Here is a 14526-nt window from a genome sequence, read left to right as displayed (position 1 = left end):
TCTAGTTAGCACTGGAGCCTTGGATATTTCAGGGGATTCAGGGAAGCCCTTCAGCAACCAGCCATTGGCTCAGGAGAAGGCGCTTCTTCCAGTGTGCTACACTAGTATGTGGAGGAGACGATCCAATGGAAGGAGAAAGAAACTCCATCACTCTTGCTTGTGGAATACTAGGGAGGATCAAAAGATCATTTAATTCTGAGTTTAATCATCACTAATGATAAATTTGGCTGGGAAACATTCAAGTAAACTTCCCCGAGCTTACAGGCTTACAAATCTAGCTCCTGATCTTACACAGCTCTTTGCCTTCAGGCTGCCCAACTGCTACCCTCAACTACTAGCCTTATTTCCTCTATGTCTCCCATAGCCCCTCTAATTGCCCTGTACAACTACTTCATCAGATTTTTAAAAGAGAATAAAATTAAATACTATGTGTTTGATAATTGATTTAATAAAATGTGTGATTCACTTATTTTTTAAAAAGGGTGCAGGTATTTTTAACACATATGATGCTTCTAATAATGTGTATAAATATTAAGTTATTCAATCTCAGATAAGTTACGTCTTATTATAGCACTCTTGTAGTAAAAACATTAGATTCAACTCATATGATTTTTAACTCACAACTCTTTCCAGAAGCATTCCATAATTTTTAGCACTGTCCATACTGTATACATTTACATATTGTGAGGAAGCCAAATAAACTTGTAAATCATAGCTTCAGGATGAAAATATTTAGGCATTTATATATCACAAAGCTTCAAACAGTTTAATGTAGAGATTTATACATATGCTATGTAAGTAGGATATGAGAGACAGTTGAATTAGTACATAAAGTTTTTATTTAAAGTTTTCCCCTTCCAAGCAAGCTTCATTTACACATTCTAATACTGTACAAAATTTACATTCTCTGTGACTTATTTATTCACTTTTCACTTTCTAGTAGCTTATGTCTTTCTGAAATACAGAAAGCTTCACTTATAATTCTCATAAATGCTTTTATTTATTTTGGCAAGAAATAAAAAATAAAATACAGAACAAGTCTAAGGAAAGCAAATGTTCTTGTATAAACTGTGACTTTTGGAAGAAATGGTGACAGTTGACAACAAAAGGTTCTGAAGCAGACCTTGTTCTATTCATAATGTCAGCTGAGATTTTCCCACAGAGTACTGTAAATTTTCTTTCTAAATACTCATATGTTTTCAAGGAAAAAGAAATGAAAGTTGATTGCACTGGATATACATATATTTATATATATATTTTTACAACGGATCCTTTGGATCTGAACATACAAATAAATACAAAAACAACGAAGATTGCACTTTACTGTAGAAACGGCGTTGGATTCCAGTATACCCATTTATCTTGACATGCTCCACCATGAAAGCTTATCACCAAGGCATTTTTCATCTGTGGGCTTCCCCTAATTATTGTTTTGAATGACACATTTGTTGAAGGATTCAGCATCTCTGGATGGTTAAAAAAATGTGTTAGGCTTTTATTTACTCCTAAATTTGTTGTTCAAGCTCTGAAAGGCTTGAAAATCGAATTTGCATTCCTATCAGTTCTGTCCTTTTGGTTGAACTATCTCATTCTATCCTGACCTTCTGCTCCTGAATTCCTCATGGTCCTAAAGACAGCTAGCAATTGCTTGCTTAACTGAGTTCAGGCATCTCTGGTGATAACAAACAAAATATGATAAATTGGGGGAATAACGATGGTAAGTCAAGTGTCTAGAGCCACCCGAAGGTAAGAAAGAGAAGAAGTATCTTGTTAGGTGCTATAATTGCCTCCTGTGGCTCTTGTAAGTTCTGTGTGTTAGAAACAAAGACAACTGGCATTGTACTTAACAGAAATTATTCCTTCTTATCATCCCTGAATTCCTGAAAACAACCTCCCATTTTTTATTATGGATTAAGTTTGGGTCAGACACATCATCTTACAGAATCTCTAAAATAGTTTATGACTGAATTTGTCAATCCTGTCTTTTGAAGCAAATAACATGTGTTGACTACTTATATACCACAAAACATGAAAAAGCACAAATGAACTCAATAGTGACATAGTGTATTTTGTTTTAATCTTTCTGATAAAACTGAGGAACAGAAATGATGACTCTGTCTAGCCTAGAACTTATAAGGTAGAAAGCATTTATTACAAGAGCCAACATCTTTCTCTTTCCTGATCCCATGAGGAGCTATATAGGCAGAAGGTGTATGAAATGAAGTTGTATAAAAACAAAAATGCCCCTCTTTAATCTTATATGATTTTCAATAACAGTATGTTGCCAATAGAGTCTGTGAAGTAGCCAAAGGTTAGGAATACAGAATCAAGTGGCAGTTTCTGTAATGCAGTGTATTTTGGTGGCTCAAATTTGGAATCATTATTGAATACAATATCCCCAAAATGTCAACATAGATCACATGCAAGTAGACTACAATGCACAATACTGATCTCAAGTCTCTCTGGGGCCAGTCTTCTGTATTTTATCTTTTTCCTTTTGCAAGTTAAGATTCACGTGAAGAGTTTTTTGTAAAGCTGGGATAAGTTAAATTCAGTCTGAAATGGAAGAGTTTGTCACCACGGGAAGTTTGGTGCGATCTGAGTTATAGACACAGTATCTGTTCAAGAACAGGTCTCTTTCTTTTGTAGTTACTTATAAATCATCAGAAACCAAGGGTGGGTTTTGGCAGTTGTACCATTAGAATGCATTGTACCTGCCATTGCTTCCTAGAATGTGATATTGTTCATTCCAGAGTTTTCTGGTGTTATTTGTTGTATGGTACACAAGAGGGCAGAATAACTGTCACACAGGCAGGGCCTGCCAATGGTTCTGCCACGTCTCCTTCGAGTTCTGTCCAGGTTCCTTTCTCTGGACAATAGCATATTGTAGATGACTTGTAGGCCCCCTGTAATGACAGACAAGGGAGCATTTAGAGAAGGATGTCAGAGAAGTACAATGGCAGTGCTATTGATCACATTTATTAATATATTGAAAATATCTGTTCTCCATTCTTGCTAAGTAATTCCAGATGAAAGCAATGGATTTTAAGCTGTTCTCATCCAAGGGAAAAGCTGAGATTGACAAAATTTCAAAAAAAATTTTTTGTGCGACTAATAATAAAAGTCAAATAAATATCTAGAACATCCTAGATGCTTAATAAATCCTAAATTGGCTGGGCCCAGTGGCTCACGCCTGTAACTGCAGAGCTTTGGGAGACACAGTGGGTGGATTTTGAGCCCAGAAGTTTGAGACCAGTCTGGGCAACATAGCAAGCCCTCATCTCTACACACACAAAGATTAAAACTAATTGGGCATGACAGTGCACATCTGTAGTCCCAGTTGCTTGGGAGGCTAGAACAGGAGGACCGTGGTTACAACGAGCTCTGATCATGCCACTGTACTCTAGCCTAGGCAACAGAGTAAGATCCTGGCTTAAATAATAATAATAATAATAATATATATATATATATATATATATATATATACTAAAAATAGAAGTTATCCAGCTTAGTTTAAAAAAGAACAAATTTACCTTAAACATTCAAATAATTAGTAAAGTTGTATTTCTGATTGTCTCACTTCTCCATTTTTATTTTGCTACTGTGAAGAATCAGAGCTAGGATTGAAAACCAGTTTAAAGTAAACTGGAAATGAAAGCTTGTCAACTTTTTCACACATTGACTTATTTATTTTCAACAGGCCACATGAAAATAAAATGTCCTTAATCTTGTTTTCTTTGTCAACTTTAGGGGTTACTGCTTCTGTAACATTTCCCTCCCCAAACTAAGGTAGATTTGTGTTTATCATAGGAAACAAACAAGAAAGCCAACCAACCTAATAATTATTTTTCTGAAAATACTCCTAATGTCTGCTTCCAAACATATATATTCTCACAGCTAATAATTTGTAACAGCAAAGTGCATATATGAATATCTAGTTATATATGTCAATACATATTTGCCTATATGCAACTAATAACTTTTTAAAGCTTTCAAACTTTATGTCACAATCTTGTTTGAGGCAAAAGAAATAAAACTAAATAATATTATTAAAACTGCCAAATTAATCTTATAAAACTAATATAGGTAATTAGAAAAATATGCAAATGTCCATCATTTTAAAAGTGAATATGTAATATGCTAGACCTGATGTGTCTCCTGATACGCTGTAATTTCAACTACAAAGCCACTTTCTCAGGTGTTCTTGCTAAAAAAGAAAAAAAAAGCTAACAAAAGAAATAAGAAAAAAGAAAAAAGCTGAATTTAATTATGCCCTTATCTCTAACTTCCAGTCTCTAGCAAATATGCAGACGGAGGACTATTTCAAATGACTCCACAAAGAAGTCATTAGCCACTTTCAGAATGTAGAGTATTCTGTATAACTGACCCTCTTTTGTCAAAAAGTCAATGGCATGAAACAAAAAGAGGCAGGGTAATGTTCTAGATTGTAAGAGATATATGAGACATAATGATGAAATATAAGAAAGACTTGTTGGATCCTAATTTGGATATGTCAATTTGAAATATATATCTTTTTTAAAGTCAGTTGCAAAAATTTGAATATAAAATGGATATGAAGGAATTATTGTTAATTTTTTGGAGTGTGAGTGTATTTATGTAAGTTAACAATTTTTTTTAAAGATAAATACTGAAGCATTAGGATGAAATAATGTGACGTCTGGGATCTGCTTCATATTGCCTCAGCCAAAAATTTTAAAAGGGGGAATAGATGAAGTGTGGCAAAATGTTGATGGATGTTGAAGCTGAATGATGGGTTAATGAGGGCCCATTGTAATCTCAATTTTTGTGTATATTTAGAAATTTTCACGATAAAGAAGGAAAATAAGGGGAAAAGCAATGGCAAATTACACATCCTAAATAGATTTCGTGGGTATTGGAGAATGAATTTCCATTTTTTGTGCCTTACTGGTCAGAAACCTTTCAGACTGTCTTACTGAACTGCAGAACATTTGTAAAATCACCTCAGTTTGACTTTAATTGGGAAACCAAAATCACAAGATCATAACAGAGATAGGAGAGAAAGAGACCTACCACATCTTGTGATGCTGTTGGTCAGATAGCAAGCCAGGTTGACAGCAACCAAGCTGATCCTATTTTACTACCTAAAGCAACTGACTGCTTGCATGTAAGTATGATACTCTTAAGAGGTACATATGGGGGGATAACACATTTGGAAAGATACAGAAAAAGTAAGCACAAAAAAAAATCAAGGAGCATGCAGTAATTGTGGACACATACCATACTCCAGCTGTAGCCTCCCACAAGGTAAATGCTGTCATCAAGCACTGCACAGCCAGGGCCACTTCGACCCTCCAAAATGGGAGTTTGGAGTATATTCCACTGGTCACCTTTTGGGTCATAGCATTCCACAAGCATTACATCAAGGTGGGAGAAACCTAAGCAACAGAACAAAATGAAACCACAAAATAATTAATGCTCAGGGTCCCAATTTAAGGCTAGGGCTTCTTTTAAAAAGAGGTCTCAAGTCAGAATAGATAATTTTGTTTTTTGAAGACACAAATGTATAAATTCACTGAAACTGAGAGAAACATCAGAAAGACCTAAAAAAAACAAAACCCCAAAGAAACTCTAGTTGTTTTAGATTACTTCAAAGCAAGAATGCCTGAGCAGATTTCATTAGTAAAGGTTGATTATATGTGGGTTGTTCTTATTAAAATGGTTTATTAAAACCTTATTTAAAAAGGTTTAAAATAATAATAATTTAAGCAAGCATTTTACGGGGCACTTACAATATGCTAGTTTTCTTTTCTAAGGGCTTTATTTAAATGAACTCATTTAATCCCTTCCATCACGCTATGAGATAGTCCCTGTCATTACTTTCATTTTACAGATAAGAGAGCTGAGGGACAGAGAAAGTCAATTACTTGAGTAAGTCACAAGCCAGTAAGTAGATAGTTTGAGATTTGAATCCAGGAGAGGTTTCAGAGCTCAGACTCTTGCAGACTAAATTGTATTGCTTTTCTCAAATGAATATTTAACTCTCAGAATGTTTTGATAGATTAAAAATATGTTGTTCAGTATCTTTTACCTTTTTCACAGTTTGACTATGTTTACAAACAACTCTGATGATGCAAATGTTTTCTAATATTTACCAAGAATCAAGGTTTAGAATGGAGGCTTAGTACCTGTCACTGAAAAGTTTCTCCTAATGCTTCTGATAGGATTCTCAGTGTCTGGGGCAGAACCTAGGTCACTGATAACATTCCTCGATTCTAGTGGAGCCCTGATTTTAATTTAGAAGCTGAGAAACACCTAATGGAAGTTTCATGCTCACCAAGCAGATCAAACGCTTAATTTTTTTTTTTTTCTCTGTAGTTAAATGCAGGCTATGGATATTTGATGGTGGACAATCACAGTGTGTAAAAGTAATTAGCATACTGGATTCTTAAAAATAATTGAGAAGATGAATAAAAAAGTAGAGAAATTTTTGTTCTTGAAGAGGTAGACACTTCCTACATAAAATAAATCACATAGATGATGGAACAACAGAACAATGTACTCATTGCAACTCCAGAGTATACTCCTTTCCTTTACCATTAAGATTGTGGATGATAATTTTTGAAGTGTATACACTTAGAATGGGCACTTGGGCAAATTCCAGGTTCTGACTTTAGAGGCATCATTTGAAGATTTAGATGCCTTCTCTGTGCCAATGTTATACAAGTTGACTGTAATCCTCACAGAAGCCATCAAGGCAAGGATAATTATCCCTCCTTTACAGACATGAAGTTAAATGTCTTGAGTAAGCCACACAAATAGGAAGTGCATAACTAGAATTCAAACCTAGGCTTGGATGCAACGTCTTTATCCTTTCCTCACCATGACGCCCCCTGGAGCTAACCCAATTTTGATATGTGGGCACTATTTCTCATTTAGATTGTCATTACCTGAGTCTTTCTCTCCAAACCTAACCTTAAATGTTAGAAGATCCTAGAACCTTTAGACAATATCTTGTGCAAAAGAAATGAAATCACATTTTTAACATAGAACGATACAAAGTTAATATAAAACATGTTGATGTAAAGGAATGGTGTGCAGCTTGAAATGAAGGAGCAACATTGAAAGAGATGAGATTAAAAAGGGAAGAGTCACAGTAGTAAAGAAAATCCTTTCCCACCAGGGAGGGCACTAGCAGACGTGCACTAGGCTATTGGCATTTCTGAACATGAACTTGACTGAATGAACATGAACTTGGTAGTATCTACATGAACATTACATTGTTCAGGCTTTATTTCACTTACAGGTAAATATATATTAGGAAAATAGAAAAAAGATCTCAGTCTAAACCATGTAAAAAGATGTATATGCTATTAAAAAATAAATGCACACATGTGCATTATCTACCAGACTTAGCCTGTTTTCCAGTTAGCTCAGTTTCAGGGAACATAGACTAGCAGAGCTGGAGGAGATTTTAGAGATCAACTAGTGCAGTTCCTTCATCTTCAAATGAAGAAACTGAAGCCCAAAACAGTTCAATCATGTTCTAGATATCATAGGTCTCTCTGCTTTCCTGTCAAATTCAGTCTTTTGTGAATGCACATAATGTTATATACGTGCACATATACCACAAAAAGTTGCAGTCATATACATATATGGGGACACAAAGGTGCCAAACATGTCTCTAAAAATGCTATGCTTTAAGATTTTTATTGAACAAAGCAACAGAATTTGATAGTCATAAATGGTTTGCTATTTAATTCTTTAGAAATTCTAAGTATAGACAGAAAATTCTGGTAAATATTTCCTTTAAAAATTATATATTAGCTTTCTGCACTTATGACTAAAGTTCTTTATAATTACTGCAAAAAAAGGTTTTTTAGAAAAAATTCATTACTACAACTTTAGTGATAAGAAATAATTTATTTCAGTGAATTCATTGTTACAACAAATTATTTGTGCTCTTCAGTTATTAATGCTACTGTTTCTTATTTTCTGTAGACATCATTATTCATTTCTTTAATGTGCATGGTAACTTAAAAATAATCCTATCTGCAGAAAAGCCAAAATAAATGCTTGCTCAAGGGTACTGGTAATTTACACAGAGTAGATTGTATTAGGTCAACATGTTTTTTAGTTGGTTAACTATGATTATCTAAGGAGAAATCCTTTTAGCAAGAAACATGAGATGCAAATGTTGTGACTTTAAAAAAAAAGACCTTTCAAATGATTTCCTCCAATTGCATACAAGCGATCATTCATTACAGCCAAAGTGTGAATTGCACGTTTTGTGTTCATATCTTGTTTTCGAGCCCAGACATCCATTACTGGGTCATAGCAATACAGCCATGGGACATATTCTCCATTGTGTACACCCCCTGTGAAATAAACATAGACATACAAGTTAAGAGAGTGCTTTGAAACTGAACCTTGTAACAGAAAGTGGAGGAATTACTTGCCTGAAATGTATATTTTCCCATTGTGCACTGCTCCTGCGTGAGCTGCCAGAGGCTGTGGCAAAGAGGACACATACCGCCATTCATTTGTTTCTAGGTTATAGCACTCCACGCTGGACAAGTAGCCAGTTTCATTCCTTCCACCAATAACATATAAATGTTTGTCCAACCGACATGCATAGAAACTGGCTCTTCTACAATGAAAACAACCCACAGTAAATCACAAAAGGAGCTGTGAAATGTTACCTTTTGAAATAAAATAAGCACCACTCAGTCAGGGAAAGGAGGTGTGTTCTGCTTCAGAAAGGGTTGCAAATCTTTAAAAATTACTCATATAAGTCTTAGACCTTCTACCATATAACCATATGTATTGCCCTTTCTGCTTAATATTCTTGATATTAAAGTAACAGTAGAGGAGAAATTCACCAACTCTTTGTTTTAGCTTTTTTTATCTTGCTTTTTATATGCTGTTGAGTGTTCATTAATATTTGGGATATTTGGTACCTTGTAAGCCAAAGTGAAAAATGAGGTAGATAATGTAACAATAATAAATTATCTTGACATTCACTTTCTTTATAGTCCTTCAAGGGTCATTGTTCCCAATTTAAAGAGAACTACATCATCAAAATTTTTCTTCAATTATCACTTTTTTTTTTACCCTTAGTTACTACTACTGCAAATAGAATAACTCTTGTGAACTTCATATAATGTTCAGATTTTGTACTTACATAACCAGTTACAGGAATGTCATCCAAATAGCCTTTAGTGTTGATTCTTAAGAGGCTATAAGATATTTTTAATCCCTTTTTAAGAAAGGTTATTGACTATATTATCCCATTATGCCATCAAAGCAGAAGATACAAGCTGTGTTGAAAGGATTGGAGACAGAGAGACCAATCCTAAGATATACCATAATTTAGGAGTGAGATTTGAAGATACTGAGGACCTGAATTAGAGTTTTAGTAAAAGAAATAGAAAGGAGTGATGCAAAAGATATTTTAAAGGAAGAAGATGTGAAACTTGGTAAGTAATAAAATAATGAGAGCTGAGGGAGACTAACATTCAAATAGCAATCAAAAATTGGGAGTTAGGATGACTGGTTTGAAACTTTAAGCAAGACTTTGACTCTTTGCTTCTTTTTTTCATTGATGCTACTGGAATAATATACTTCACAAGGAAAACATGTGGTCCAGTATTGAATAAGTGTAATTGTTAAGTGCCATGCCCCTCAGAAAACATAGTTTATAATTTAATGAATTTATGATCTCTATTAAAATAGACGCCAAGATTCTTGTGCAATGTCAATTGCAAGACAAAGAGTGCTACAAGTTTTTATCAAGTAAACATATATTGCTTGGAGATTTTCCAGGTTGTGTTTATGAAGTGCCAAAACATTTAGGAGGTAGTATATAGTATGGTGATTAACGATTTGCTTTCTTGAGTAAGACTTCCGGGCTATATGATACACTAGGTGTGTGGCCTTCGACATGTCAGTCAACCCCTCTCAGTCTCAGATTGCTCATCTGGAACATGGGGATGATAACAGTCTCTTTCTCACAGGGCTATTGGCAAATACATATAAGTGCTTTTCATAGTGTCCAGCATTTTGTTCATGTTCAGGAACTGTCAATTAATATATATCTGGATAAAGGTTTTTAAAAATTGACCATCAAGATGTTTGCATGTAAACGTTTCCTAATAAGTGACAACTAAATTCTTTAATATTAGTTTAGATGATTTGTTACTATATAGGCATGATATTTGTTATGGATGGTAATGTATTAATTTTTGATGGTCCTGAAATTATCCTAATAGGCATCATTGATAATTTTAGAGCAATATTTTAACTTTGCTTGTTTTTTTCTAGATTATCTTGATATAGTTGAAGGAAATATGTGCCTTGGAAAATTCAGAAAGATGATGAACAACAATAATAAAAACAGTGGTAGGGAGAAAAGTAGGAAAAAATAAAGAGAAGATGAGTCAGATTTCATAAAGTAAAGATTTAACCAGGTCCATATCTTCTGTGGGGTCCGTGAGGCTCTGAAGTTGTAATAAAATGCTGTAGATAGATGTTTTTGCACATGTGCATTTTTTGGAGGAAGCTTTTTAATGCAATCATCAAAGGGATTTCTGATCTTTAAAAAAATCTAGATTTTTTTTTCTGGTATGAGAGACTAAAAATTCATCTAAATATTAAATAAGATTTCAAAGCAGTTACAAAATTAAGTACATACAGATGAATTACTGGTTCCTTCTATTTCCTTAACTAGACTTCAGTTACATTCTCATTGAATATGATAGGTCAAAGTTATTTTGCTATTACTTTTACCTTTTCAAGTTAAAATGTTTCATTTAAAAGACTGACACATATCTACAAAAATTCATCCTAAAGTAAAACATATTTATTTTTTGCACCATTGACACTAAGGTAGGTCGGTACACTTCCTCTATATGATTCTGTGGTAGGTCTAGGGGCCTCTGAAATAATGCATTTTCTTATTTCACTAATGGGCCATCTTTAAATAATTGGGATTATGTGAGTTGTAAGCTGGTAATGGTGAGTTCTATGCAGCATTACTCTAGAAGAAAAGATGCCTATTAGTCACAACAAGTATGAAAACCTTCTATTCAACTGAGTTTAGATTTTGAAGAATAAGAGGAAGATCTCCTTTTGGTGAGCTTTTCTTGTATAAAATTCAGTTTTTTCACTTTTTATGATCTGGTTCCTTCGTCACTGTGACACCTGGTCAGCCTGTCAGAACCTGCTCTCTTTTCCAGCCAAGGCGTTCTTCATGCAACACTCCGTGTGTACTCCTAGCTTTATCCACACAGTGTCACTGTTAGGATCTAAATGGGAAAAAATCAGCAGGTTTCACTTCCTGATGAAAAGTGCATTTTTAGGTAGAAATTCCAATCGTAAAGATTCTTAGTCTTTGACTTATTCCCCTTGCATGCCCAAAGTGAGAGTTCCTGAAATGCATTTTAGAAACCCGATTGTTAATGGTCTGCCAGCAACTGTGAACATTAGCTCTTGGGTAAAATCTTACCATACCAGGTCTCTCTTGACAATGCTCCCTGCCCCTCTTTGCCATATGAAGAGCATACAAGGTTTAGGCTATTTTATTTTGGGAAGAAAGTAAGTTCAAGATTATTAAAGATTTCCTAGTGGGATTATACTGTTTTATTTCAAATTGTTCATTTCTCCCTCCTTCAGCCTCCCCTGCCCCCACTGCCAGAAGCAGTATTCAGTATTTGTGAGATAAGTTTAAAAAAGATTAATAATAACTCATACAAATAGACTTTAAAACCTGCTTATCTTTACAAGTTCTTTCTTGCCTTTAGAATTGTCAGTTTATATCCTAAAGCATGAGATTGGATTGCTATACCCTTACCCAGCTTGAATTTTTGACTTTTGTCATTTGATTAAAAACAACAGATGTGTGAAAAAGAATATTGTCTCCCATTGTTTTTTGTAACACAAGATATTACTAGAAACAAAATATTTAAACTTTGAGATATTTTTGACATATTAAGTTCTTGCCTTTTATTTACTCTGTAAAATAGAGGCTTTGTTCTTAATGTTTCCCAAACTGCTTTTTCTATTTTTTTTTTTTTTTTAGATTAGCTAGGGGGTAAGATCTCCATAAGAATAACACTTCACACATCAATTTTTACTGAAAAAAATCGTAAGTTACCAAAGCATTTCTGTTGATCCAAGTTTTTAATTGTTCCTCTACTTACTGAAGAATCAAATTCTAAATCTGAGAAAAAAACAATTCATTGGCACTACATTTAAATTTATATTTTTGTCTATTCATTTCTGTCAGTAAATTCATAGCCAGCAGGCATGCAATTCATGAGCTGACTCATGGTTGAGTAAACCTGAAGGCATGTGCTCATTTCCCTGCTAAACTGGAAAGGTATTCTGCACTTTTTCTCTATTCTTTTGGAAGGGATGGCTAGGTAAGATATCCTAGGACTCAATCTGTCCAGCCAGCTCTGGAAGGGTAGGTAATCCCAGAGGTGGCTTACAATGTATTTTCTTTATTCTCAATTGGTTTGGTGACTTCTCAGCATAATTTTTCAGCAGTTTGGTAGCAGCATAATGGAAGGGGGTAGGTGGGGAACTTCCGGTTTGATTCATGATCTACACAATGCAAAATTAACTAAACGTTTTAAGCAACTTTTCTGATCCAAAGAGTGTCTTATATATAGATCTAGATTCTTTTTCCTCTTTTTTTTTTAACTAATTAATCTACACTGGTAACTGACTGAACTTGCTATTTTGAATGGAAACTTGGCAATGACAGAAAAATTTCCTTTTAAGTTATGGATTGTTGCCTGGGTCAGCCAGCCCATAGGGGAGATGAAGCTGCAAGATTGACGGGGCATTTGTGAGATCTGCCTTTTCCCACTCAGCACTGTAAGGAGCTCTTTATTTGGTCTATCGAGTTGATTGTTCTAAATCTAAAAAAAAACTTCTTTTACTAGGGACCTGACATGATATACCATAATGGCTTAGAAAGAAACGTTAAACAGTCCATCCTGTCAACGGTGGCTGCCGGGCGCCGACAGACCATGGCAGGTCTTTTTATCAGGTCAATGAGCTGCTAAAAATTGTCTAAGTAGGACCCTGCCATGATAGGCCATAGTGCCTCAGAGGAAGTCATTACAGACTATCAAGTAAACAATACACATTTTCAAAAAAATTACTAATTAGGTTTTGCAGCAATACTTTCCATCCTTAGGGGCTCTACAGTGAGATAATTGACCACGACGTGAGTTATGTCTCCCAAACCGAAGGCATGAAGGTTAATTATCGTGGTGTACAGCCCCCAGCAAAGGGGACTGTGGTGACGAGATGATGACATTTCAAACATGTATTGATAGTTGTTTTTTAAGTAAAACTTTTTGGAATAGTTTTGATTAAAGGGCAAGGTGATGCAGCTGTAATAACAGCAACCAGGAAATAACCTCCAAAAGAGAGAAACGGTGTGCTGGAGAAAGACACAAGGAAGATTCATTAAATTTGTCAAGCTATTAATTGACTTAGAATTATTTCTTTAGGTACCTTTGAACTAGACATTCCTAAAAATGTCTATTGTTCTTAATGTATCATGCCTTATCATTTTCACTGTATAGCCTTTAGTCTTCTAAGGGAGTTTTAATATATTTACCTGTATATAGAGTAGAAAGTTAGATATTGAGTTTCATTAGAGCATAGATTTGTGCTGTCTTGCTGCAGTAAGTACATTTTTGAATAAATGGTATTGTATGAAAATTTTCTTTTAGCTTGCAATTTATGACTAAGGATCCAATTTAATCTCAGAGTAATCTACTTGAATGTTATAAAAAGAGAGATATTCAGGTGAGGGGCATTCAGCAGCATTCTTTCTCTATCCTATAAGAAATAGGATCCTATTTCTCATCCTGTTTCTTATAGGATAGAGAAAGAATGCTGCTGATTCCTTATTAAATGCTGAAGAGGCAATAGATTGCAGCTTACTGTCTATCACACTGGAGAATTTGCTCAAGATGATGTCCAGATATTATCTGAAAAGAACCAAGTGTTCAAAATCTAGGCTGTGAATTTCCATATGCAGATAAAGACCTGGTGTAATGCCTGAGGAACAGCCAGGAGAGACAAAATATATGCAAATATAGTAGCCATTTTGTCCTTTGGTAGCCAGGAGACTTGGTTGAGATAACTACTCTGTATGCAAAAAATGAGATGACACGTTGCAAGGCTAATTTTTTTAAAAGCTAAGAAATGACTTGTTCTTGAATGTATGGATTCTAAGACATTTGGGGAGGCAAACGTAAACAAGACAGAATTTACTACTGAAATGTTAAATTTCAGTATTTCATGTCTATTATCTAAATATCTGATATTTAAATATTGATATTGAATTTAATATTAAATAATTTAATACTGAATATTGAAATGTCTGCATCAAAATGTACATCATTGCAAGTATAGTGTTTAATATTTCAATTTTAGGGTTTAAATATATTATTATCAAAAAGAGTGGTATAGCCAGAGAAATTATAGCTCTGTTTGCAAAATACCAATCAATATAATCAAGAA

General features: G+C 34.4%; 1 protein-coding gene across 1 annotated transcript in view; it reads right to left on the bottom strand.

The window, feature by feature from the left end:
* Positions 1-816: 816 nt before the first annotated feature.
* The window catches only part of KLHL14 (kelch like family member 14), a 98133-nt gene continuing 84423 nt past the window's right edge, over positions 817-14526 (bottom strand). The window contains exons 6-9 of the mRNA XM_032245389.1: positions 8439-8629; positions 8199-8357; positions 5260-5417; positions 817-2906 (exon numbers count right to left, since the gene is read on the bottom strand). Of these exons, the coding sequence (XP_032101280.1) occupies positions 2766-2906; positions 5260-5417; positions 8199-8357; positions 8439-8629 (649 nt within the window). The 3' untranslated portion in view covers positions 817-2765. The remainder of the gene's footprint in view (positions 2907-5259; positions 5418-8198; positions 8358-8438; positions 8630-14526) is intronic.

Source organism: Sapajus apella, unplaced genomic scaffold, assembly GCF_009761245.1.
Source record: "Sapajus apella isolate SASKATOON/1434 unplaced genomic scaffold, GSC_monkey_1.0 scaffold57, whole genome shotgun sequence".
In the NCBI taxonomy this organism is placed as follows: Eukaryota; Metazoa; Chordata; class Mammalia; order Primates; family Cebidae; genus Sapajus; species Sapajus apella.
This window is presented reverse-complemented; position numbering and strand designations above follow the sequence as displayed.